Below are 25,315 nucleotides of genomic sequence, written 5' to 3'. Positions count from 1 at the left end.
GGGAGGGATGTTGGTTCTGAAGACAGTGCTCTGGTACTTAGCCACTCTACTTCTGAAGGTGTTCTGGCCTCAGCAGTCGGGAGCCTATTGAAGCTGATTGCTGTCATCTTTTTGACGAGCTCTAGCAAGGTCAGAAAGTGGAGCTGATTTCTAATTTTTCAAAGTTGTGTCGACTAATTGCATCTGCAAAAGATGGTGTGGCTGATCTATTGCTGTGGCCTCCTCATTGGTCTCATGCCCCTGCACATTGAGCATGTGATCCATAGAGGTCCCTTGCTGGCCGTGGGACTCATTCTTTTTTTATGTTTGGAACTTTGGATCATGTAATCATTTGTTTTGGAAGGATAATCCACCGGATTGGCTACCCTTAATGGGTGATCGGATGTAACTGATTTTATTTAATCCTTAATGGAAAAGATGGATGATAGTGTAAATCTTGTCCCTTCTGGATCCCAATTTGAAACATTTGTAGGTCTATGAGAAAAGCTAGACGAAGCTGCCACTGTTAAACTATAGCTGTATCATTGTGCTTAGAAAGTTGGAAGATGCATTTGCTTGAATAGTACCAAATCTAAATAATCACATTTTTTGCCCTTTATGTTAAATTAAAGTCCTCCCTGCTTGCCCATTAAAGAAGATGGGCTCTTAACAGTTTTCAAATGAAAGCTTACTTCTTGATAGCGTATAAAGCAACAGAGACAGCAAATCCACAAGACATTCAACTGGTGGCATTGGAAAGACTAAAAACACAAAATTTTGATTTCAAATATAGCAACAGAGCCAGCATTTTATTATGACATCTGTTGAAATATAAATCGTTCTAAAGCTCAAGATATACATTTTGATTTCAAATATAGCAAATGAAGAAAAAAATGGACAAAAGATCAGATGAAGGTGTTCAACATTTAAATCAATTTTCCCCAACTCTTTAAATCGTTTTTCTGCACGGTTCGTCAGCTCATCAAGAATTGGAAATATAACCACCGGAATCTGAATGGTTGATCAAGAATGTAATTTCTAGGAGTCTTGGAAGCTCTTGCTAAGAGTGTATTAAATATTCTAGTTGCACGATCCATTAAACGATCAAATCGCTCTTAATAATTCTGTTTACGCAATAATCCTGTTCCCTGCAAGAAAGCAACTCAGTTTCAACTGATGTCTATATCTCATCTTCAACAGCAAACCAAAGGGAAAATAATAAACAAAAAATGTTAATGAATTGCTGGCAGAACCAAAGAATTGAAAAACAATAACAGTAGAAATGGACACACCATCTGATCAAGCGCTAGATTTGTTCCAAGAAGCACATAACGTTTCTGTGGGTGATCTTTTGTCCATTTTTCAGCTCAGCCAAGATATACAATCCAAGCTTCTTTTTGTTAGGAGTTTCAGAAACTGATAGAAGAGAGAAATCATGCATGGCTAACTTGTTCAACATAACTGCTATAATGGAGCTTCATATGATTGCAGAGATGTAATAACACTTGTTAACTAAAAGGCTGGAGGTGAAAGCAAAACAATTAGTGACATTCAATAGTCTTCCAAGGCTATAAGGTCAAACATGATGTCTATGACATCCATCAAATATGTCTTTAATACTTTTAAACATGGTATCTCAAGGGTCCAATACCTATGTGAAAGCTAGCACTTCCTGGTGGTGCCATTACCAGGCTTCTATCACTCACAGGCGCATACACACATATACACACCAGCTGCACATGCATATAAACATATGCATATACCCATGCACATAAAGTCGAAAATTCATGAAACTATTTGAGTGCTAAGAAGGAGCAAGGCCTAGAATAATTTTCCAAGAGAAAATCAAACAGTAAAAGCAGATGGCAGTACAATAACATTCCAAAATTCATGAAACAATTTGAGTGCTGAGAAGGAGCAAGGGCAAACCAGATGGCAGTACAATGGTTCACACAATACTGCTGGTGGCTTGAGAAAATCAAACAGTAAAAGCAGCATTGATAGCACATATACATCAAGAACAAATAAACATCCACCTTTCACTCTTAATATGTAGAAAATATGTAAACATATCCATAATACTGCTCTAGGAATAAAGAAAGCTCCAGAAGGTATTGAAAAGTCGAAACCTGCAAAATTCAAGAAAAAAACATCTTAAGCAACATATCCCTAATTTTCACCACATTGTGATTGGATCCCGAGGGACTCCTATCAGAACCCTTGAGAGTGGCTATTTCTCCCTTGTCCTAGTTTAGTTCTCCCTTAATTTAGGGCAGTAGCAAGGAGCAATCAAGTACCAGCGAAATTCAACCTTTCGGGAGTCTCAAGCTGGTTGGTGAAGGAGAAGGGAAGATGGGAACAAGAAGACGAAGTGAGTGAAAGAAAAAGAGACCCTATTCGTGGTAAGGGCGCCTCCATGATTTCATTCATACGAAGACTCGTTGGTAAAAAAGAAACGGGGCTGTCACAGCGCATTCTTCAATACCCTAAATTGCATTTCTCCAATCGAAGCAATTACAATAAGTATTCTCATTGTATGGAGGAAGATTTCAACAATCATTTATAACTAACAAAATCCCTCTGAAACATAATGTGAAAAAACAAATCTTATTTTTTTCAACTCTGTTACACACCAATGATGATCCCCGAAAATGGGGTCTGGATTGTTGCTTGTGTGTCACGACCCAGGAAGATTTGCGTGAGCGAGAGGAGAAACGATTTAGAACTTCACAACAGGCAAAATCCAGAAAGAAAGGTGGGCCAACAGAGAGAGAGAGAGAGAGAGAGAGAGGTACTTCAAATCTGCAGCAATGGCGACGATCGGCTGCGGTATTTTTCTCACTTCGAAACCCAGAAGAGAGAGAGCCCCAAAAAACGCCTCCTTTTTGAGGGTTCGTGGAATTTTTTATTTTTTACTGTTGTCAACTTTTGAAAATGATAACGGAGTTACGCCGTTAACTGCAAAAAGTGTAAAACACGTGGCAGCCAAATTTATGCGGGCTATGTTCCCCCAACAGCGCGTGTTCCTGGGTCTCCCACGTGGCGCTCAGTGAAGGTGTAAGGGGGAGACGTACATCCTGCAAACTTATGGTGGTTATAAAAGCAAGTTTCACAAAAGAAATGTCAAAGAATCGTGTATGGTGGTTATAAAAACAAGCTTCACAAAAGCAGCCCAACTTATGAGATAGAGAGAGAGATGTCCGTCTTTCTGAAGTGTATGTTTCCTCCTCCACCGTCTGTTTTCCTTGCGGTGATGCCCTTCGTCACCCTGGTATCATCGGCAAACGCTGGCCTCTCAGAGGTGAGAGGCGTGCACATAAAGTACTCCAAGTTTTGGAACGCCGGTGGCAGCTCTTCTGGTGTCAAGATCTCCAGCAGGAGAGGGATGCTGCTCTTCTACTCGCCGGCCTTCATCGCTGCCGCAGCCTCTTTCGCATTCGCCGGTGATGACTTCCGGTCGCTGCTGCTGAGTTCTGCCCTCACCGTTCATTTTCTTAAGAGGATCCTTGAGGTAACCTCTCCTCCTCCTCCATCGGCCTTTTAATCTTTGTGTAAAGATGGCATCAGACTTTTTTCTGTGGGTTTCAACAAAAATTTTGAAAGCCCATTGCCTGTTTGTTCATGCATGAACCGCATCATATGAATTACGGTCAAGAGTACCCCTGACCTGATCCTTTCTCCCCGAATGGATGGTTGCGACACCTTATCACTATGGGTGTTAGCGGGTCGGGTTCGGTTCCGACTTAGGTGGGATCGGATTGGACCAGATTTTCCGATATATCATATCAGGTTCAGACCCAGGTTTAATCTGGTCCACTATAAGAAAATATATACCCAGATAAAAACTACATGAACCAATCTCGGTAAAACTATATTTTTTATCATTTTACATTGAAAAATTATGAGTCTTAATCGGAAACTTGAGTCGGGGCCAGGTCTGGTATAAAATTTCACAAACTATACTAGGGTCTAAACCAGGCCCATCGACACACCCTACTTATGACCATTACTTTTTTTTAGGACTGCTATTTTTGGAAAAAGTTACAGGGTTAGATCAGAGAAATATATCTGCCCACTAGAGCTCCACACACCTAGCTAGGTGAATTGGCTTCAAAAGCTGAAGGATGTCACGAGTTCAAACCAAGGGTGCGTGTTCTTTTTCATAAGGTTGAAGTGATGGCAAGACTTTTTAGGTGAGTGGAGAGGAAGCATGCCCAAGAGTAGGGGTGGCAATCGGGTCGGGTTGGCGGGTTGGCGTGTCAACATACCTCAACCCGAACCTGACCCGTTTAATAAACGGGTAACCCGACACGACCCGCCAACCCATTTAATAAATGGGTTGAGTCGGGTAAACGGGTTTTCAGGTTGGCGGGTCAGGTTGGCGGGTCGGGTTGGCGGGTTGACGGATCGGGTTGGCAGGTATGCAGGTTGGCGGGTCGGACAGACGGGTTGGCGGGTTGACCCACCCGCCTAACCCGTTTATTAAACGGGTCAGCCGGGTTGGCATACCCCCAACCCGAACCCGACCTGTTTAATAAACGGGTTACGCGGGTCGACCCGTTTATTAAACGGGTTGGCTTAAGCCCAACCCGAACCCGCCTAAGAGGCGGGTTGTAGGGTCGTGTCAGAAATTGCCACCCCTACCCAAGAGTTTTACATTGAAGACAGTGAAACATGGTCAATGTGACACCTCTTAGGAAACTACTCAAGACAGTACAGAAGAAAAAAACAAACAAAAAAGAAAACCAAGAAATCAATCACAAAGGATTTCATGCGATTCAGCAAGAGTTGCCTAGGCTGTAGCCGCACTAAGTTCCAGATTAACATAATTAAAAAAAAAAACAAAAACAAATTGCCCTCTTTAAATACAAGAAGCATAGATTTTAAACCTATTTTGGATAAAGTTAGAGATTTATATCAAAGTAAAAATCAAGCTCCATACTCCTTCAACATCTGTCTTGAATGTTTAAACCATATTTTCTCGAACAATCAAAATTAAAAACAAAGAAATGCAAATAAGTCATTCTTAGCTTGATCTTATCCAATTTTCAGCAAAGCAGGTTCTGTTTTAGATATGAATCAGACATGGGTCTTACAAGAAGTTCCAGTCTCTAATCTGATTTGAACCTTTGTGGGGTGAATGAGTTGGACTCTTGTCCTTCTTGTACACAAAAAAGCAACGCGCCTGAAATGAAGCAGACCCCACAGTGGATGAAGCTAAGTCTGTCAACGGGTCGGGTACGTCTTACCCCAACTAGATGTGATACCAATTAGGGCTGAGAACCAAGCCGAGCCGCTCATGGCTGATCAGCTCATGTTTGATTCGTAAAGAGCACCTTCAAACTCGTAAAATAGACTCGTCAATGGGTCGGGTACTCGGCAGCTTGATTCACATAAGCTCGTTAGGCAGTAAGAAATATCACGTATATGTATTTTCACAAATCCTATTTCTTGCAGGTCTAAAACAATGTATTTTTTTCTATAAAAAAACCAGCTCGAATTCATCACATTTAACTCGACTCGTTATGAGTTTGAACTTGGCTTGACTCACTACAAGAATAAGCCAATTAAGCTTGTACACTTTAAGCTCGGCTCGTTTTCAGCCCTAATAACAACCTGATAGTATAAAGGCTTGAACCTAGTAAAGTAGGTCCGATGAGCTAATTCAGTCACACCTACAGCATCCAAAGAGTAGATGGAAATCATGCTGTAATGGCTCAATCCATCCTCACTCGTGTTCATCATGGTCTGTTGCTAGGGATCACACCTTGGGCTGTATTTTCACCCACATAAAACAAGTTTTTTCGAGTAAAAAATCTTCAAACATTATATGCCATTGAAACCTGCTTTCATGTCATAATCGCATGATCCAAAACCTGTTTTCTCTGCTAAACAAACTCTGTAAATCACCATCTGTAAGGTTAGATCTATAAGATAAACTGAAAAAAATATGAAAAATGGCTTTCTCTACTCATTATGAATTTATGATGTAACACTTGGCCATGAAAATATATGTCCATATAAAAACCTATAAGGGGCTCTACTTTTGTATTGTGTACTCAAGTGCTTTCATTTGAAGCCAACTGCACTCAAAATTTGTTTCCAGGTGTTGTTCATCCATGTCTACAGTGGAGCCACGACGTTGGACACAGCCATTGTCATCAGCCTTAGCTATCTCATCTCAACTGTGACCATGGTTTACTCCCAAAGCTTCACACAAGGCCTGCCTGACCCACAATTGGACTTGAAATTTGTTGGTGTCATTCTTTTCCTTGTGGGCATTGCAGGTAACTTTTACCACCATTACCTTCTTGCAAGGCTAAGGAAGGATGGTGCACAAGATCAAGGTGGGTACAGAGTCCCTCAGGGAGGACTCTTTGGTTTGGTGGTTTGCCCACATTATCTTTTTGAAATCATAGGGTTTGTAGGCATTTCATGCATTTCACATACGCTCTATGCCTTCTCTTTTACATTGGGTTCCACCATGTATCTCATGGGGAGAAGCTATGCCACGAGGCGATGGTATATCTCAAAGTTTGAAGATTTTCCTTCAGAAATCAAGGCACTTATTCCCTATGTTTTCTAAAAGAATGTCAAGGCTATATATAGTCCTTTTCAGGATATATAAATGTAATTGATATACTATGGCAACCGAGTTTTTTCGGTGAATGTGTAAATTTCCAACTTTTTAGAGAAAAAAATAATTGAACCATCAAATAATATACTGCAAACATGGCTGTGGTTGTAAACCTCAATGAATGGCATTATGTTAGTGCTTGAGAAGAGCCGGTGAAGGTTCTACTGTTCCGCTCTTTGCACACCAGCCACCACACCAAGAAGAGCCAGCACCGCCAATCAAATTTCTATTTTTGTTGGAAGTGAAACGAGACCAAGGTAGAAGAATGAGATCTCTGAGCAGACTATAGAATCATTCCCACAAGCCACTACTGTCCACAGCAACTTACAGAGCAGCGGAAGTGTTGAAGAAATCCAGACTTTTAATGCCCAAATCACCACGGTCCACAGGTCGTGAAACTGTCTCCCAAGAGACCAGAGCCATTTCACTCTTGTACTTGGATCCGAACCATAAAAAATTCCTCGGCAGTTGGCAGATCTCCTTTTCTATTTTCTTAGGAATGCACTTGACCGACATAAAGTATGTCTAGAGGTGCGCATAACACATATTTAACCAGGATTATTCTGCTAGCAAATGAAAGGTATTTGGCTTTCTAGGGCTGCAGCATAGAAGATGCACGTTCAGCAACCTGTTTACACTGCGTGTCACGGATCATTGGGCAATGAAGTGGAAGCTCCTGCAAACAGCATTCGTCACCATGCGGCCGGGATTGAAAATAACATGACATTTGCTTTCACTGATTTGTGAACCCGACTCAAGAGCAAAGCTCTTGAGAACGAAGGCCACTCGTGCCATCTGTGGAATAGATGCCTCGCCAAAAATGATGAGGTCGTCCACATACTAAAGCAATGGAATGAGAACATCACGGAGAGTGAAAGCCTACTGAGTTCGCTCGTTTGAACAGTGCAGCTAGTCCTTCGACAACCAGATAGCGGACATCCGTTAGGGGTTGTTCGATCCCCCGTCCCACGCCCGTTTTCGGGTGGGGCAACTGCTGAGAACGGGGGATGGATCAAACGACGGACGCGGACACGCGGAAGGCCATCTACCGTGTCCTCATTTTGATGATCCAAGTGTTCCACCGCCTTGTTGTTGCACTGAGATCAGATCGAGAGGAATGACTTAAAAAAAAAATTTGAGCAGAGGGCTCTAATCCCAACCCTCTCATTTCCTCCCCCCATCGCTCGAGTGAGGCCACCGGAGGTGGCCACAACACTCTGATATCTCTCCCATGTGCACCGACTCGGCGGTGAGGCCATCAACGACGACATTCAGGTCTCTCTCTTCTTTCTTCCCCTTCTCTCTCTCACCCACGTGCAACGCTGTGTGATGACGCCACCGGCCACTGACACCCAGGTTTCTCTTTTTCTTTTCTTCTTCTTTATCTTATTTATGATTAGAGTTTAGATTAGATATTTAAATAAAAAAATTCTTTGATTAAGGTTTTAAAACAATTTTTGTAATTAAAGCTTTTTAAATTTAGTTTGATCAGTTTTTTCTTTGATTTTTTATGAGAGTTTGTTTTTCTTTGATTAAGGCTTTCAATCAAATTTCTTAATTTTATGGTTTTTTATATTTAATTTGATTAGGGTTGTTTTTCATTGATTTTCTTTTATTAAGGTTTTTAGTATTTGTTATTATAGTTTATTTATGGTTTCTTTGATTTTATAGCTTATTTATAATTTATTTTTCTTGTAGTTTAGAGGTTTTTTTGGTTTATTTATGATTTATTTTTTTATATTTTAAGATTTTATAATTTATTTATAATTTTTGTATTTATAAAAAAAATTATGAATTCTTATTTTTTTCTCAAATTATCCAAAATTCTAAACATTTTTTCGTACTTGAATCCAGTTTGAGATTTATATTTGGGGCTAAAATCCATAATTTTTTGACAAACTTTCATAATTAAATCCAATACGACACCGATTAAAGCATTTATATATAAAAAGATCAATTCTTATTTTTTTTCAAATTATTAAATTTTAAATATTTTTATAGATTTTAGATTCAATCTGAGATCTACATCAGAAGTTAAATCTATAATAAATTTGTTAAAACACTCTTATGGTTAGTGGATTGAATTGTACAATCCAAAACAAAGTTATCCAGCCCATTATCAATGTGGGACTATGTTGTCCGATCATGAACTTTGGGACATAACTTACGTGTATATACAAATGTTGGATGGAGTACAATTATTACATAACATACATTTAGGGTGTTTTGTCTGTTTTGTTGGTTCATTTGACCAAATCCCAAGCCATCAAACCTACCCTAATAGAGCTCACAACGAACAACATAATAATCCCCAACTGAACCATTAATTTGAGTTGCTATTGAAGCATTAGTGATCAATACTGCCTCAACGAGAAAGTCATGTTGTGGATCAGTTCACCGACTAAGACTGAGCAGGTGGAAAAGGTTCGTTGAGAGACCCCCAATCACCTTGTGAGCAATAGCATTAAGTCGGGATGCCAGAGCCTCTACAATGAGTTTGTAAATGCAACCCAACAAGGATATGTGCCTGCGCGTTTGAAAGCCAGAAAATTTCTCATAAAAAAAGAAAAGTTTTGATATGAGAAGTTTTCTAAAAAAAAAACAGCTTGTTTGTTTAGCATGAGAAAAACAAAATGGAAAAATCTTGAAAAAATGAGAGTGAAGAGGAGGGCGGTGGTGATGGATGCAGGTATGCTCTTCTGCACCATAATCGTCCCCACCACCCTCTCCTTCGCACTGATTTTGTTGACATCACCAACGACAATGGCGGCATCGTTGATGCCACCAATCTGGAGGCCTCTCCCTGGATTTACCCACCTCCCCAAAGACCTTCGGTTGGGGATCCCCCCTCGCCCCCACCCACCCACCATTGGATTTTTGGACGAACGACGATCGAGCCCTCAACCGGTTCCTTCACCGGGAGGGATACCCTCATTTCAAAGGTGCCCACCATTGATGTTAGATATTTTAAGGTGAGTTCTTAGGATTCACATGTGGTTCTAACAAAATCATCGTAGAATCATGGGTATAGAAAGGGTTATAGGGATAATGGTGGGATGTTGATCAATTTGTGAGATACCCATCAAAATCACCTGCGGGTAAAGGGAAGAAGATCTTTCTTAGAGGAAATTTGTATAATACCAACTCGGTGTTGGTGGTGAGTGTAAGAAATTATAAATGTGGAAACGTAGAGTTCGGTGGGCTGAAGCGTGCGCTGTTACACTCAAAATTGCCAGAGAAGGTCCACACTTCTCAACCCTCTTACCCAGTAGTAATTCTCTAAAAAATAGAGAATTTAATTGCTAAAATTATGTATGTTTTTAATATACTTATACACTGCATTTATAATCATGTAAGGGGTTCAAGTTTGGGACATATCCCTTGAGAGAAATCCCTTCAGCCCCAAGAGATACGTCTCTTTGCAGTTCAAGCATATAATTATTTCTTAATATGCATTATTATCTTGTAAGTCAGTTTGATTAGTTTTATACTTTAATTGTTATATGCTTGAACAATTGCAACCATTGGGAGAGAGTGATTGTTGGGATGGCCTCTCAAGAGTCATCTTATGGCCACATAACCTTATATCTCTCACTTAGTCATAAGGGATATCTTATGTAGACTATAAAAAATCTACCCAACCATAAGAGTGTTTTAACATAAGAGTGTTTTAACACATGCTTTAGACTATCTGTCTGATAGTATAGCTTGAATTCTTTAGTTTCTTTTAGATATCGAAAATTTATTTTCACTACTTTCCAATAAGAAAGGTCGGGATTACTTTGATATCTACTCACTAGACTTACAACAAAACTTAAATCATGTATAATGCAAAGCATTGCATACATCAAGCTTCCAATTGCCTTAGCATAGAGAACATTTATCTTTTTTTGTTCATCTTTTGGACAATCATTCTTACTTAGTTTTAAACCTTTTACTACAGGAGTACCTTTTACCTTAGCACTTTTCATTCTAAATTTCTTTAGAATGTGGTCAAGATATTTTTCTACATAGAATCTCGATTTTCTATTTTTTTGTATTTTAATTTTAATGATATATGAAGTTTCACCCATATCCTTCATTTTAAATTGAGAACTTAACTATGATTTAGTCATATTTATCACGTCTATATCATTTTTTGCAATTAATATGTCATCAACATAGAGAGATAACATAATAAACTTACTGACACTATTTTTGGCATATACACAGTGGTCCAGACTATTTTTCTCATAACCTAACTTGGTTATAGCATTATGAAAAGTCAAATACCACTGTCTTGGTGACTGCTCAAGTTCATACAAGGATTTATTCAACTTGTATATTTTATCCTCTTGATCTTTAATTTCAAAACCTTTTGGTTGTTGCATAAAAATAATTTCATGTACGTAGTTCACCATTTAAGAATATCGTTTTCACATCCATTTGATATAGGTCAAGATCAAAATAAGCTATCAATGCTAAAATAATATGAATAGATGCCAGTTTGGTTAGAAGAGAATAAGTTTCTTCATAATCAATTCCTTCTCATTGATAATAGCTTTTTTATGCTAATTTTGCATTGAATTTATCAATAGATTCATCTGCTTTGAGTTTTTTCTTGAGAACTCACTTACTACCAATTGCTCTATATCCATTAGGCAATGTGGTTAGTTTCTAAACTCCATTTTTTTTATGGAGTCCAACTCATCTTTCATTACTTCATTTCATAGTTCAGATTCAATAGAAACAACTATATCTTTAAAACTCAGGTTGTCAAGAGTTTCATCCAAGTCTATGGAATAACATAATTCCTCACTCAAGAATGTATAATAATCATTCAAATAATATGGAGGAGTTCTTATTTTTTTCTATCAAATTACTGGTTGTAAAGTTTGTTCATTATTTACGACTAGATCATTATTCTCTAACTGTTGAATAGGTACCCCAGAATCATTTATGATATTTATAAGGACACCATTATCTTTAAGATAAAAAATACTTTCTTTGGTTTCCAAAAACTCTACCTCCCTACTCTCTATAAATCAATTCTCAGGATTATATAGACAATATCCCTTTGGGTATCCCATGAAGATGCATTTGAGAGTCTTGCTATCTAACCTGTCCTCCATCTGATTATGAATCAACATATGAGCAGGTGACTTCCACATTCGCAAATGATTCAAATCTGGATTCCTGACAGTCCATAACTCATGAGGTATAAGCTCTACAACCTTAGAAGAAACTTTATTTAGAATATATATGGAAATGCATATTCCTTTTGCCTAAAATTTCTTGAAAAGATTTGCATGTGCCAACATAGATCTTGTCATATCCATTAGGGTTCTATTCCTTCTTTTTACCACACTATTTTGTTAAAGTATATAAGGCATAGTTATATGAGAAGTTATGTTATTATCATTGCAAAAGGTCTTAAACTCATTAAAGTTATATTTACCTCCTTAATCATATTTAACAACTTAATTTTTTTTTCATATTAATCCTTCAACTTCATGTTTATATGCCTTAAACTTTTTTAGAGCTTCAGATTTCTCAGAGATTAGGTATATGTATTCATTCCTTGAGTAGTCATTTATGAATGTGATAAAATATGATTTATTTTCATGTGTTTCTACTATTAAGGGTCCACATATATCTGTGTATACTAAAACTAGTAAGTTGCATGTCCTACTACCCTTAAGAAATGTTTGTCTAGTTATTTTAACTAATATGCATGGTTCATATCTTTTAAATTTTATATTTTTTAGATAAGATAATAATCATATGTGAATTATTATTTTTATTTTATTGACATTTACATGTCCTAACTTTAAGTGCCATAAATATGTATCAACATTAAATGAAAAATTAATATAACTAGTAATATGCATTGCATTATTTATAGAAGGAGTTACATTTAAACTGAAGAGACTATGATCAGCATCATAACGACCTCTGAGCTTCATTTTTCATCTTTCTCAATAGTGACTTTGTCACCCCAAAATTGAATTTTGAAACCCTTTTTAGCAAAGTCTCCTACTGCTAAGAGATTCATTCTCATAGATGGTACATGAAGTATATTTGTCAGTAGAAGACTAGTCCCTTCTATTTAGAGCTTGTAGGTCCCTATCTCGACCACATCACAATAGGTATTATTTTTCATATAGACCTTGTGATCTCCAAGCTTCAGCTCTTTCATCTCTACAAGTCCTTCCTTTGACTTAGATATATGTCACGTCGCCCCTGAATCAATCTACCATCTTGGAAGATCGTCATTTATGATCAACGATTTAGGCAGAATATAGACTATTTCACGTTCTTCAGTTACTTGTTTTCCTGGATTCTCTTTCTTGGTTCTGTTTGGGCATTTTTTCTTGAAATGCCCAACTTTTCCACAAAAAATACATGCTTCCTTTGTTGCAGTCTTAAAGTTTTTAGTCTGCATTGGACGCTTCTTGTTGAATTTATTCTTCTTAATTTTTTTGAAGAATGTGCCCTTAGGCTTGAACTTATGAGAGGTTGCTGGGAAGGGTTATTTGGTATTCATGATTTCTCTCTTCTTGTCTTTTGACATGTGCTCTTGCTCAAGAGCTAATTGCAGAGGGAGCTCAGTTAGAGAAAGACTTTTCTGGTTTAATTTTGTGGCAATTAACACCATCTTCCAAGTTGAAGGAAAGTTGTTTAGTATGGCGGAGATTTGCATTCGCTCAGTAATATCATTTTCAACTATGGCTAAGTCCTTAGTCATTATCAACATTTGATTCACATTATCGACTACATTGTCTGATTCTTTCATCTTGAATGAGTTGTATTATTCCAGAAGAAGTTAAATATGGGTTTCTGAAGTCATATCATACTTCATTTTTACTTCTTCCATCATTTTCTTTGCAGTGCCAAAGTCTTCAAATACTCAAATAAGGTCATCTTGCATGAATGTTAGAAGAGTTGTTCAAGCAAGTTGATCATCCTCGATAAACTTATTATAAGCTTTCTTTTCTTCTTCATTAGATTTATCTGTTAGTGAAGATTTTACATTATTCAATACATGCAGTCTTGTTATGTGTTAATAAATACTTTATTTTCCTCCTCCACATTTCAAAATTTGTTTCATTCAGTTTTTCAATTTTGGATAATTCAGCCATGACTATTCGATTTGCCATTATCCTAATTATAAACAAATATTAGCATTAATAAAACTATTTTAACTAATATTTATGAATGTAACTAGTTTTAATTCTTCTAAACTAATTTAACATGCAACAAGATACTTAAATATGCAAGAAATACACAAAAGTGTTTAATTTTTTAAGCACTATTATCAAAATAAGTATTAGGTGGTTTTCAGAAACTTTGGACCACCTTTCTATAATTTTAGAAAATAAAATAAGAGGTTTTGTGCAAACAAAAAATCATAGAAACATGTTTATGCAACTTTTTGAGTTAAACAAAAAGTTTTGACCATTTTTTGTAATATCAAAAAAGCTTAGAGGCCTTGTATTGCAAAAATTTAATAAAGCAGAACACTTTTTAAAATTTTCTGAGTTTATCAGAAAAGGAGAATCACTTTTCTGTAATTTCATAAAAGTTAGAGTATTATTTTGCAAACCAAGACCTTAAACTGCAAATCTAAATTTTTTTGAGTTAAACAGAAAAGTTAAAATGCCTTTCTATAATTTCAGAAAAGATAGTATGTTTCTGAAAAATCGACAGGACTTGTTTCTAGAAATTTCAGAAACATAACCACTTTATAGAAATAGCAGGAGGGTCCTGAAATGGAATTTCTAAAAATAAATTGAACTTAAAATAAAAAATTACAGATAAAATGAGAAATCGAAGGGTCTTCTTCCTCAAGAAACTTCTCCCCCATAAAAACTGAAATCCCCTATTTTTCTTTCTTTCTTTGTGATTCGTCCCCTTCACCTTCTTCGTCGGCGGAGTTACTTTGCCAGTGGCCAACGGTTTGAGTCCTTCACAAGACCCGTAGCTATTGTTGCATTTTCTGGCGAAGAGCCCTGCCGAGAGAGTGGTCCGATGGCAGCGTTGCACTGCAAAGATGGAGGAAGAGGAATTGTAGGAGGCCACCACCAGCGGTGCGTCTAATCTCGTCCACCAGCCGTCGCCGACGACAGATCCAGCGAGTGGTGAGCAAGAATAGAGGAAGCCCTCTATGTTTTTTTTTTCATTTCAACGACCCAGCCCCCGCCCCTCCACCGGTGCAGGCGATCTCCGGCGGGAGTTTTCCTGGGCGGATGCCTCTTTCTTCTTCAGCCGAAAAAGGAAAAAGCTAAGAGGGCATCTGAACCCTCTTCCCCCCCTTTTTTTTCGGCTATGCATCCCTGCCACGAAAATGGAAGGTCCGACGGCCGCGCTCTACGGCCCTTCTTCGTCCAAAAGGGGCCAGGAAACCCCAGCCTTTCGACGCACAGAGAGAGACATACAGGAAGATTGAGCCACCACCGGCAAGGTAAAACTCCTTTTTTTTAATTTATATTGATCACCAGAAAGACAGTGGCCTCACTTCCTTTCGTTCACCTTTTTTTTCCGATGATTTTTTTATCCTTAATGGATCACCAGAAAGACAGTGGCCTCGGGCTTTGGCATTGTTTTTAATGGGCTTGGGTTTGAAGAGCAGTCCATGACGTGGCTCAAACCTAACTAATTAGGTAAATAATTAATAATTAACAAGTTTTCATGTATCCAACTAATTATCTTTTTAGTTTTTATACAATTAATGAGATAAATAATAGTAGTTACCGAGTTACTACGTAATTAAAAATATATAAAATTAATAAATACCTAAGGCTTGTCGAGTCGGCCTAGTAGTTAGGGGACCCACTCGAACCCAGCCCACCTATACGAATACGAGAGCCTGGGTTTGGGCCTGATAGCTGACGGGCCCAAGCCTAAAACCTTGACCTAAAGCTGATGCATGGGTTGCCCAGTCGGCTTGGCCCATCCGGCTCGTTGCCCAACCCTACTTGAAAGTACACAACTATGCTTTTTCATTAAACAAATCAATAATGAGGGTATTTTAGTCATTCAACAACTTAAGGAATATAGGATCAAGTTGCATTTGGCGCCATAGTCATTTTGTAGAGATGACATAGTTTATAAGTTTAAAAACTGTAATTGTAAAGAAATTTTAAACATTAATGATGTGTTTGGCAAATTAGTTAAGAAGGCCTTCTAAAATATTGTTTTTGTAATAAAAAAACTAACTTACCCTCAATCTTTTAAAGTGGGTCGGGAATAGGTTAAACCCACTCAACCCAACCTAAACCTAACTCGAGGTAGGCCGGCTCTGGTCATGGATCAGGCCAACCTGAACTCAACTCGAGTTTGGCTGGGTTTGAGTCGGGTATAGGTTAAACCCACCCAACCCAACCTTAACCCAACTCGAGGTAGGTCGGGTCTGGTCATAGGTCAGGCCAACTTGAACTCAACTCGAGGTGGGCCGGGTATAGTTGAAATATACCCAGCCCAACTTAAACGGTTAAACCCAACTCGAGGTGGGTCGAGTCTGGTCATGGGTGGGCCAACCAGATCCTAAAATTTTTTAAAAAAAAACTGTAAATGTAATAATAAAAACGTTGGCCAGTATTTTGTTAATAGACACGACAGTTAACCTTTTGTAAATTGCACATAAATTAGTGTTTCATTATCTTCCACTCAGGTGTCCCTTGCTGCTTTCTTCCGTTGACTTTCTTTTTTTTATGGCAGCCCAATAGTGTCCTTGACAACAATATGTGGGGGTATCACAGTACTTTCTGAATCCAAGAGAGGCAGACTAAAACCTCGGCCTCGAGGGCCGAAATCCTCTTTTCCTCTCGTTTCTCCGCCAAGCCGACGCTGAGAGAGAGAGAGAGAGAGAGAGAGAGAGAGAGAGAGAGTCTCCCCCTCTTCTTCCTCCTCATCTCCGTAGTCGCGGAATTCCGATCCTATCGGCGTGCTGTTTCTGTCTGAATCAGGGTAGCCTTCTCTTCTTTCTCTCTATTTTCTTTTACAATCTTTTGTTTCGTCTGTTTGGATCTGTAACGGGGAATCTTCAATCGGCTTGATTTTCTTCCTTCTTGTGTAGATTTTAGAGTTTCTTGGTGTCAGGCAACGAGTTTTTTTGGGGTCAGAAATGGAGAAATGAAACGATTTTTTAGGGCTTTATCTTGGGATTTTTTTTAGGTTTATTCACTTTTTAAGCTCGTTTTGATGAGATGTAAAATGAGAGGGGAACTCAACGTGCGTAGTTTAATTCCTTGGGTTTTCAGTTGATTCTTTTGAATTCTTTGTGGAGGTTGGTAACTTTCTGTGCATCTTTGCGCCAAGTGATGCTTTCGTTATGGGAAATTTGAGTTTTTTTAGCGTTTTGCTGAACTTTTTTTGCGTTTGCTTTTGATGATAGGAGCAGTGAGTTGTTTCCGGGAGTAGGCAAAATGTCTCGGAAAGGATTAATGGAGCAGGACCTCAGTAAGCTTGATGTGACGAAATTACATCCGCTCTCGCCTGAAGTAATCTCCCGTCAAGCTACGATTAACATAGGTTGGTGTCTGTTTTGGTGCTCTGTGTTTTTTTTATGTGAATGTGGGCTTATCTGTTGGTGGTTTGAAGTTGTATTTTTTGCGAAATATCACATTACAGAACTCTTGGTTGGATTACATTAAGTCATTGCTCATGTGCAGATTAGTGCGTTGTTCAATTTATAGTTTGTGTTTATTCTTATGATGTTCGTTCTGAAGATGATTCACGTGGGCGTTTGGAATGGTTGAATGCAATCTGTCTGTGTTTTGGTTTATCAACTCCAGGAAACAAAAGAAGCATTTTGGTAGCTAACACTTATTTCTATCTTCTATCTATGGGTCCTTGGACCATAGTAGTTTCTCTTTCTTGTTGTTTGCTTCTTGTCTGAAAAAAAATTTGGCTTACGCTCTACTTGCTCGTAGGCTTTTTGAGTATGACTCTCTTCCATGCGGTCTCATGTTTGGCAGACATGGCTTACTAACTGGAATCTTCAGGGCTACTTTTTGTGTAAAATTGTCATTTTGTTTTGAAGTGCTGAAATTTGGTTTCTTTAAGCGTATTGAATCTTGACTTGTAAACAGAAGAAACTGTGAAAATGTTGATTGTCATTAAACACCTTGCATGTTTTTGTAATAGTCTTGAATATAGCTGACATGGTGCTTTTTTTGAGAAATTTGGTTGTTAGTTACGAACTTTTCTGTCATGTTCCAACAATGTTTTATGCTTGATACACAAATAGAGGTGATTATAGAAGCTGAACCATCGTTTGATCCAATGGTCAGGTACAATTGGTCATGTGGCACATGGGAAGTCGACTGTTGTTAAAGCAATATCTGGTGTGCAGGTGAGATTCTCTCTGAGTGCAAGATTTTCTTATCCCCCCCCCCCCCCCCCTTTTCATCAGCAGCAGCAGTCTCATGATTAAATCATTTATATTCTTATGAGAAGTATTTCGTGAGAATTGAAATTATCACAAAGTTGACGTGAGTCATTTACTATTTCTGGTTGCCTCCTGATTAGCTCATTTGCTACAAAGTCATTTATACATGAATCTATGTAGCTTTGAGTCTTTGTGGAAAAGACTTCCCAACTACCTGAAAAAGGAAAACAAAACAAAACGGATAGTTACTTTAATCAAATATTATGATTCAGTAATTTACCTTAAAAACTGGTTTCTGGATAGATACCTGTCTATTGCTTAATGGAAATGTTACATATTTGTCGCTCTGTGTCTGTTATTTTTGGCACATCTGCTGATTTTGGAATTGTTTTTTCTCTAGACTGTTCGGTTTAAGAATGAGCTGGAGCGTAACATCACCATTAAACTTGGATATGCTAATGCCAAGATATATAAATGTGAAGATGAGCGGTGTCCTAGGCCAATGTGCTATAAGTACGTGATGTGAGAGCCTTTGTGTTTCCTTCTATTATTGTGCCGTCTGCATTTCATGACTTTAGTTTCAATTGATATGCAGGGCTTATGGAAGTGGAAAGGAAGATAGTCCTTTATGTGATGTTCCTGGATTCGAGAACTGTAGGATGAAGCTTTTGAGGCATGTTTCATTTGTGGACTGTCCGGTAGGTTCATACATCCAATCTGTAATACTTAGTCGTGTTAATGTTCTGGCCCTGAATCTGTTTCTTGTTTTCCTCTCTCTCTCTCCCCCACCCCCACACACACATGTACACGCACATGCATGCACACACACACACACGAATGTGAGTGTATAGGGAACTTTTGGGTTCACCAACTCAAAGGCAATTCCCCTCCCAACTGAATCCCAAATGTACATGATTTGTAATTGTTTTAGTTTATCAATGAATAGGTAAGGTTCTGCCTAACCCCAGCTTTGTTGTAAATAAATAAATAAATAAAGGGCAGCACTCCCTCTTTCATGGATGTGATATGCTCAAGTATGCCTACATTTTCCTCACACACGTGTGTATGTTTGTGTGTTTGCACGTGATTCATCTGTTCAGTGGTGTTTGACATTCACATGATTTTTAGCAACATATAGCATAAAACTCAGCTTCAATTGTTTTGCAACTTTTTTGTATGATAGATTCCAAGACTAGGAATCTTCTCTGGATCTGGAGATGATTTTTTTTTCTTCTGTATCCATGTGATGTTGAGGCGCTATGATCCAACCAAATAAGTAAAATTTGATAAGGAAAGAAATTAAGAAAACAAGTAGTATTGGCTAAAGGCTAAAGGCTAAATTATTCTACCACATCCTGATCAGTTGAAACCACCATTTTTTGTCTGTGAATTGGGTCTAATCCTAATTTCATATAATCAGTTCAATCTCATTGGACCCTATTTGATCTTATTTTCATGACTGTTGCTACATAATATTGGCTTTCATGACCTTCTTGTATGTGGAACTCTTTCAAATAAATGAAATAGGGCTCCCAGATTGATTAGAGATTATCCATATTGAACTTTATGTCCTTGTACTCCAAGCTCTTGATCGGTGATGATCATTATTCAACTTTGGTCAAACAATCGGCTCACAATTGCTTTGGCTACTTTTATGCATTTTTCAATGTTATATTTATTATCTACTTCTCTTATCATGATGCCCCCTCTATTGGTTGAAATGTCTTCTTTACAGGACCTTAGATTCTAGCAGAATTAATCCTTCAGGCTGCCTAACTTGTTAGTGTCACTTATCTACTACCTGAACTAAGTTGGCATTATGTCTGATGAACAAAAAAAAGTTGAAGTTGACATTGTGGATTGTATTTATTAGTTTGCTACATGTCGTTGTATCATGAGCATTTAGTGTGCTATTTGTGTGTAGCATGAATCCATGGTTTGCTCGATCTGGATAAGCTGAGTGTACAACACCAAATTTGAATTTTAATGCAACATTTTTCCTACAGAATCTTCATTTCACAGATAGATTCATTTCATTGCCTATTGCAAGTTGATCAACTCACCAAATATGTGTTACTTTTTTGGGAGATTTGTGAGTCTGTGCGATGCAGATCAAATTTCTGAATCTGATGACATATTGCTAATTTTAAAGAGTACACGTTTCAACTTTGATATTTGATGCAGATTAAGTTCTCAACCATTAAAATACTTTGAGCTATACAAGTTTCAACTTATAGGCTGACATTACTGCATGATAGAATCAGTTGGACTACACGGGCCTTACCCCAATGATAGAATCAGTTGGACTACACAGGCCTTGCTACTTTAGTACAAGTTTTGTTGTCATCATGACCTAAAGTAGGGAATAGGTATCATTGAGCATTTTTCATTTGAATTGGCTCATCAAATGCTAAGGTTGATTGAATTTCAGCAATTTTGCAGTGCATGAACAGCCATTTGATTTCATTGTTAGTTACCTTTGTTTTTCATGACTTACTATTTACTTTTTCTTTCAAGTATTGACGGAATGATGCTTGGGGATTGGGCATGGATTACTTTTGCAGATAATGTCTTCACCTGTTCAGTGTGTTCACCATAGATTGACTGAACAGTTTCAAGACCCTATTAGAAGAATGTGCTGATGTTTTCAATCTGCCTTTTGTGTTTTTCAGTTTTAACACTTCTTTTCTGTATACATGACAGGGTCATGACATTCTTATGGCTACAATGCTTAATGGGGCAGCCATCATGGATGGAGCATTGCTTCTGATTGCAAGCAATGAAAGCTGCCCTCAACCCCAGACATCTGAGCATCTTGCTGCTATTGAGATTATGCGTCTTCAGCACATTATCATTCTCCAAAACAAAATTGATCTTGTCCAAGAGAGTGTGTCCATGAATCAGTATGAAGCAATCCAGAAATTTATCCAGGTCAATTATCTTGTATGATGTCAATGGTTTCTGTGTTTTTAAGACAAAATTATGCCCCCCTTTTTCTGTTTTGGTGGGTGTATTAAAAGAATCTAACTGTAAGATGCTGTATTAAATCCACAGGGTACTGTTGCTGATGGAGCACCTGTTGTACCTATATCCGCGCAGCTGAAATACAACATCGATGTGGTTTGTGAGTACATTGTGAAAAAAATCCCAATTCCTGAGAGGAACTTTGTTTCGCCACCAAATATGATTGTGATCCGGTCTTTTGATGTGAATAAACCTGGGTCGGAAGTTGATGAAATAAAAGGAGGGGTTGCTGGTGGAAGCATTCTGAGGGTATGTACACTTACCAAGAAATTTAGGCCGAAATGAAGAATCATGATCAAATGTGGCTTTCATACGAGTTTAGCTCTCAAGAAACCATTTTAGATCTTTTACCACATTTTTCTTGCAATTTCTATGGTTTAAAATTACCATCCCAGAATTTGGACCTGGATCAATTTTGTCATCTGTATAGCATTATTTTTTTGGACTATGTTGCTTGTCGCCAAAGGGTTCTGATATGTTTCCCTGGTAAATTGATTGCCAAAGCTTATGCAAACTAGGGATTCGATTTTGGGTTTTGCACATCTGGTGCCTGCTAAGTATGACTCTTCTAGTTTATGCATGTTACTACTCAGATCTTTGCCATAACCACAGTCATCTGTGTTGCAGGGGGTCTTGAAGGTGAATCAGTTTATTGAAGTTCGTCCAGGGATCGTGGTAAAAGATGAAAATGGGAACATGAGATGTACACCTATATACTCTAGAATCATTTCGTTGTATGCTGAGCAGAATGAACTGCAGTTTGCTGTACCAGGTGGCCTTATTGGAGTTGGCACCACAATGGACCCCACATTGACACGTGCTGATAGGTTAGTTGGGCAAGTGCTTGGGCAAGTCGGTTCTCTTCCTGAAGTCTTTGTAGAGCTTGAGGTAAGAGCACTTTTGAAGATGCCTGAGTTTCCTGCCCCGGATTTTTAGCTACAAGGATGTGGAAATTTCAGTATTGCAGTATTGATTTCCCATGACTTTTTGAAACCTCTGGAATTGCTGAAGTTGTTATTAGGAAAAGCTCCCTGGCTTAAACTGGTTATTTGTTATCCTTTTATTGGTTTTGGGGGTTAGATATTATTGATCATATTTTCTTGAGCGAGGGTGTCATCATCATCTGTTTCTCTTCTAAGGTTTTAGTTTTTTGGTTTCTGGTGTTGATCAGTTCCTGATCTCGTTTCCAGGTGAACTTCTTCCTTCTCCGACGGCTACTTGGGGTGAGGACGAAGGGATCTGAGAAGCAAGGAAAGGTAGCAAAGCTGGCCAAGGGTGAGATTCTGATGCTCAACATTGGCTCCATGTCGAGTGGAGCTCGTGTGATTGCCGTGAAGAATGATCTTGCTAAGCTGCTGCTCACTGCACCGGTCTGCACTAGCAAAGGTGAGAAGGTGGCCCTAAGTCGGCGTGTCGAGAAGCACTGGCGCCTCATTGGATGGGGCCAAATTCAGGCAGGCCTTACACTCGACGTCCCGGCCTGCCACATCTGAAGAGAAAAGGTTATAACCACAGTTTTTTTAGTGATTCACAAGAAGAGTAAAAGATGTGGGCTGGCAGGGAACTGCTAGGAACAATTTTTGTGAGATGGAGAAGAAAACCTGTCCTAATTTTCTTTCAAAAGTTTGTTGCTTGCGTGAAAGTTTTTGACCTTGTTGATATAAGTTGAGAGATTGGCATTTTTCATTATATTGATTTAGATTAGTCTGAGAATTCAGTATTATGGTGATCTTAGGGGGTTCTGCATTTTGGAACTTTCTTCATAACATATGGCGCCAAAGGCCTCCCGAAACAGTTAAATTTTTTTTTTAGAAGCCCAGTCCTAGCCCAGCCCTGATTCCATATGAAATAGATTTTTATCCATTTTTGTAGCCCAGCCCTGACTGCAGCAAATAGTTTGATTTGTCCATATGAAATAGATTTTTATTAATAATTGTAGCCATTTTTTATTTTATCTCAAAACAAAATTTTCGGGGGGGGGGGGGGGGGGGGGGGGGCGCTGCTCCCGAACCCCCGACTATCACACATTTTTTTTTTTGCTACACCCCTGTTTGCCCCCCACCCCTCACATGAATCCTAGCTACGCCACTGAATGGCGCTAAAGTTGTTAGGGAACTTGTATTTTTTTTCCTCCATATTTTGCCTGCGGAAAACTGTGTCCAGGACTGGAGACAACATTGCCATCTCGGCCGTGTAGAACACCAGGTCTAGAACCCTCACCCCCAGGGCTTATGCTTATGTAAGGGGTTAGCACCCACCCCCTTTGGGATGCTAGGGAGCTTGCAGTTGCAAGAGGAAGGCGGTGAATGGTGTGGATCTTGTGTGTTGTGGTTAGGCTTGAGGGCTGGGTGCAGTCTTAGGGTTTGCAAGTTGGCAAACAAGCAGATGAATACCAATTCTTCAATTCCTTACTCTTCCATTTAGCAAATGGAAAATGACTGTAATAGTTAATTTGATGTGTTTTCTTAAAAAAATTTATAATTTTCAATATTTTTTTATGTCTAAAATCGGAAGTATCATAATCTAAAAAGACCTTACTCTTCGCATATACGGACTTCTTTATATATATGCTAATTTTTTCTCAGATATGTGACTTTTTTTCTCAGATATGTGACTTTTTTTTCAAAACAATCTTTGTTTTCATATTTGTATCTCTTTGATCTGACATCGAAAACTTATATTTTTATAATCATTGGAAAGCTGAGACATAATTTTATTATTTTTATGTTTTGAGTCAAAATTGAACTCCTCTAGGGTTTTTCTTTCTTAGTTTCAAAACCGAAATAGAAACATAGTCTACAAACTTAAACAATAGAACAATGCGTAGTTTCATATGACATTTCGACTTAGAAAATGAAGGATTTCGAAAAAATATAGAAAAGAATAAAAAAATTACATAAAAATATATTTTCATGATACTTTATTTGCTGAAAAATAATGAAAGGGCATTGAGATACAACCCCGACAATGTTCCTAAAACTTGAAAAAAAATCGTATAAAATATATGCAAACTTGAGAAAGTTTGCATAAAATATGTGCAAACTTTCTTAAGTTTGCATAAAATATATATGAACTTTTCTTAAGTCTGCATAAAATATAAGCAGACTTGAGGAACTCCACATAAAATATATGTAAACTTGATCAAGTCTGCATAAAATATATTCTGACTTAAGGAAGTCCGCATAAAAATATATGCGAAATTGAGAAAGTTTGCATAAAATATATAAAAACTTTTTTAAGCCCGCATAAAATATATTTGAACTTTTTTAAGTCTGCATGCATTTTATGTAGACTTGAGAAAATATGCGCGAACTTTCTCAAGTTTGCATAAAATATATGAAAACTTAAGGAAGTCCTCGTAAAAATATATTCTGACTTGTGAAAGTCTGCATAAAGTATATGTGAACTTCCTTAAGTTTGCATATATTTTATGCAGACTTAAAGAAGTTTTCACATATTTTATGCAGACTTGAGGAAGTTATCATATATTTTTACGCAGACTTTCAAGTCTGCACATATTTTATGCAGATTTTCTTGAGTTTTAGGAATGTTGTCGGGGTTGTATTTCAGTATATTTTCATCATTTTTCAGCAAATAGGTATTGTTAGAAAAATATTTTTGTCTAGTTTTTTTGTTTTTTTATATATTTTTTTAAAATTTTTTATTTTTTGAGTTGAAATGTCATATGAAACTGCTCATTATTTGGTTGTTTCAGTTTCTATTTTGGTTTTGAAATTTATAAAGAAGATATCCTAAAAGAGTTTTTGATTCTGATTCAAAACATGAAAGTTATAGGGTTGTATCTCAGCTTTTCAACGACTATAAAAACATAAGTTTTCAATGTCGGATTGGAAAGATAAATTTAAGAACATAAATTGTTTTGCAAAAAAAGTTACATATTTGAGAAGTCCGCTTGTCTAGTAGAGGCGACTTGTGAAGGTCACTAAGTTGATGAGATGTCGCGAGTTCTAAACCCACATGTGGAGTTCCTTGCCACAAGATTGAAGCTGAGTTTATTTCCCAATGGAAAGAAAAGACCTCAAGAGTTTTACCTACCCGGGGCCAGCCGGTCGATTCGCGGGAGAGGGGAGGGGGTTCCCTGAAATTATCAGAAAAAAGTAGCTCATAAACGCAAACGGGTGGCCAAGCTTGGCATGGTATTGATAAATGAACGTTCGTGGACCTGAGAGCCCAAGTAAAAAGCCGTCTGATAGCCAAATAGACTCATCAATATGGCCAAGGTTTATGAATATACATTGTCCACGTGTAACAGAAGATGAACCGTATGCACCAACTAGCAGCGG

General features: G+C 37.9%; 2 protein-coding genes and 1 long non-coding RNA gene across 4 annotated transcripts; 2 read left to right on the top strand and 1 right to left on the bottom strand.

Annotated features, from left to right (window-relative positions):
* Nucleotides 1–746: 746 nt before the first annotated feature.
* LOC149831760 (uncharacterized) lies at nt 747–2,286 on the bottom strand. Its single transcript, XR_016433053.1, has 2 exons — nt 1,272–2,286; nt 747–1,127 (listed from the first exon to the last, which is right to left on the bottom strand). It is a non-coding gene; the product is annotated as an uncharacterized LOC149831760 (long non-coding RNA).
* Nucleotides 2,287–3,145: 859 nt separating this feature from the next.
* Nucleotides 3,146–6,734, top strand: LOC149831759 (3-oxo-5-alpha-steroid 4-dehydrogenase family protein). Its single transcript, XM_090014107.1, has 2 exons — nt 3,146–3,490; nt 6,086–6,734. The coding sequence occupies exons 1-2, from the start codon at nt 3,176–3,178 to the stop codon at nt 6,563–6,565; spliced, it is 795 nt and encodes a 264-aa protein (XP_089870233.1). The 5' UTR covers nt 3,146–3,175; the 3' UTR covers nt 6,566–6,734.
* An 8,310-nt stretch (nt 6,735–15,044) lies between these two features.
* On the top strand, nt 15,045–22,722 carry LOC149831758 (eukaryotic translation initiation factor 2 subunit gamma-like). 2 transcript variants are annotated; one of them, XM_090012210.1, is made up of 9 exons: nt 15,045–15,059; nt 16,992–17,128; nt 17,890–17,951; nt 18,388–18,500; nt 18,583–18,685; nt 20,691–20,918; nt 21,042–21,260; nt 21,639–21,899; nt 22,202–22,722. In XM_090012210.1, exons 2-9 carry the CDS (start codon nt 17,023–17,025, stop codon nt 22,502–22,504), a joined length of 1,395 nt encoding a protein of 464 aa, XP_089868336.1. In that variant the 5' UTR covers nt 15,045–15,059; nt 16,992–17,022; the 3' UTR covers nt 22,505–22,722. The 2 variants fall into 2 exon arrangements, with proteins under 2 accessions (XP_089868336.1, XP_089868335.1); XM_090012209.1 differs by lacking the exon at nt 15,045–15,059 and adding an exon at nt 16,432–16,564.
* The last annotated feature ends 2,593 nt before the right edge of the window (nt 22,723–25,315 follow it).

This window comes from Nuphar pumila, chromosome 7 (assembly GCF_984573655.1).
Source record: "Nuphar pumila chromosome 7, dmNupPumi1.hap1.1, whole genome shotgun sequence".
NCBI classification, from domain to species: domain Eukaryota; kingdom Viridiplantae; phylum Streptophyta; class Magnoliopsida; order Nymphaeales; family Nymphaeaceae; genus Nuphar; species Nuphar pumila.
This window is presented reverse-complemented; position numbering and strand designations above follow the sequence as displayed.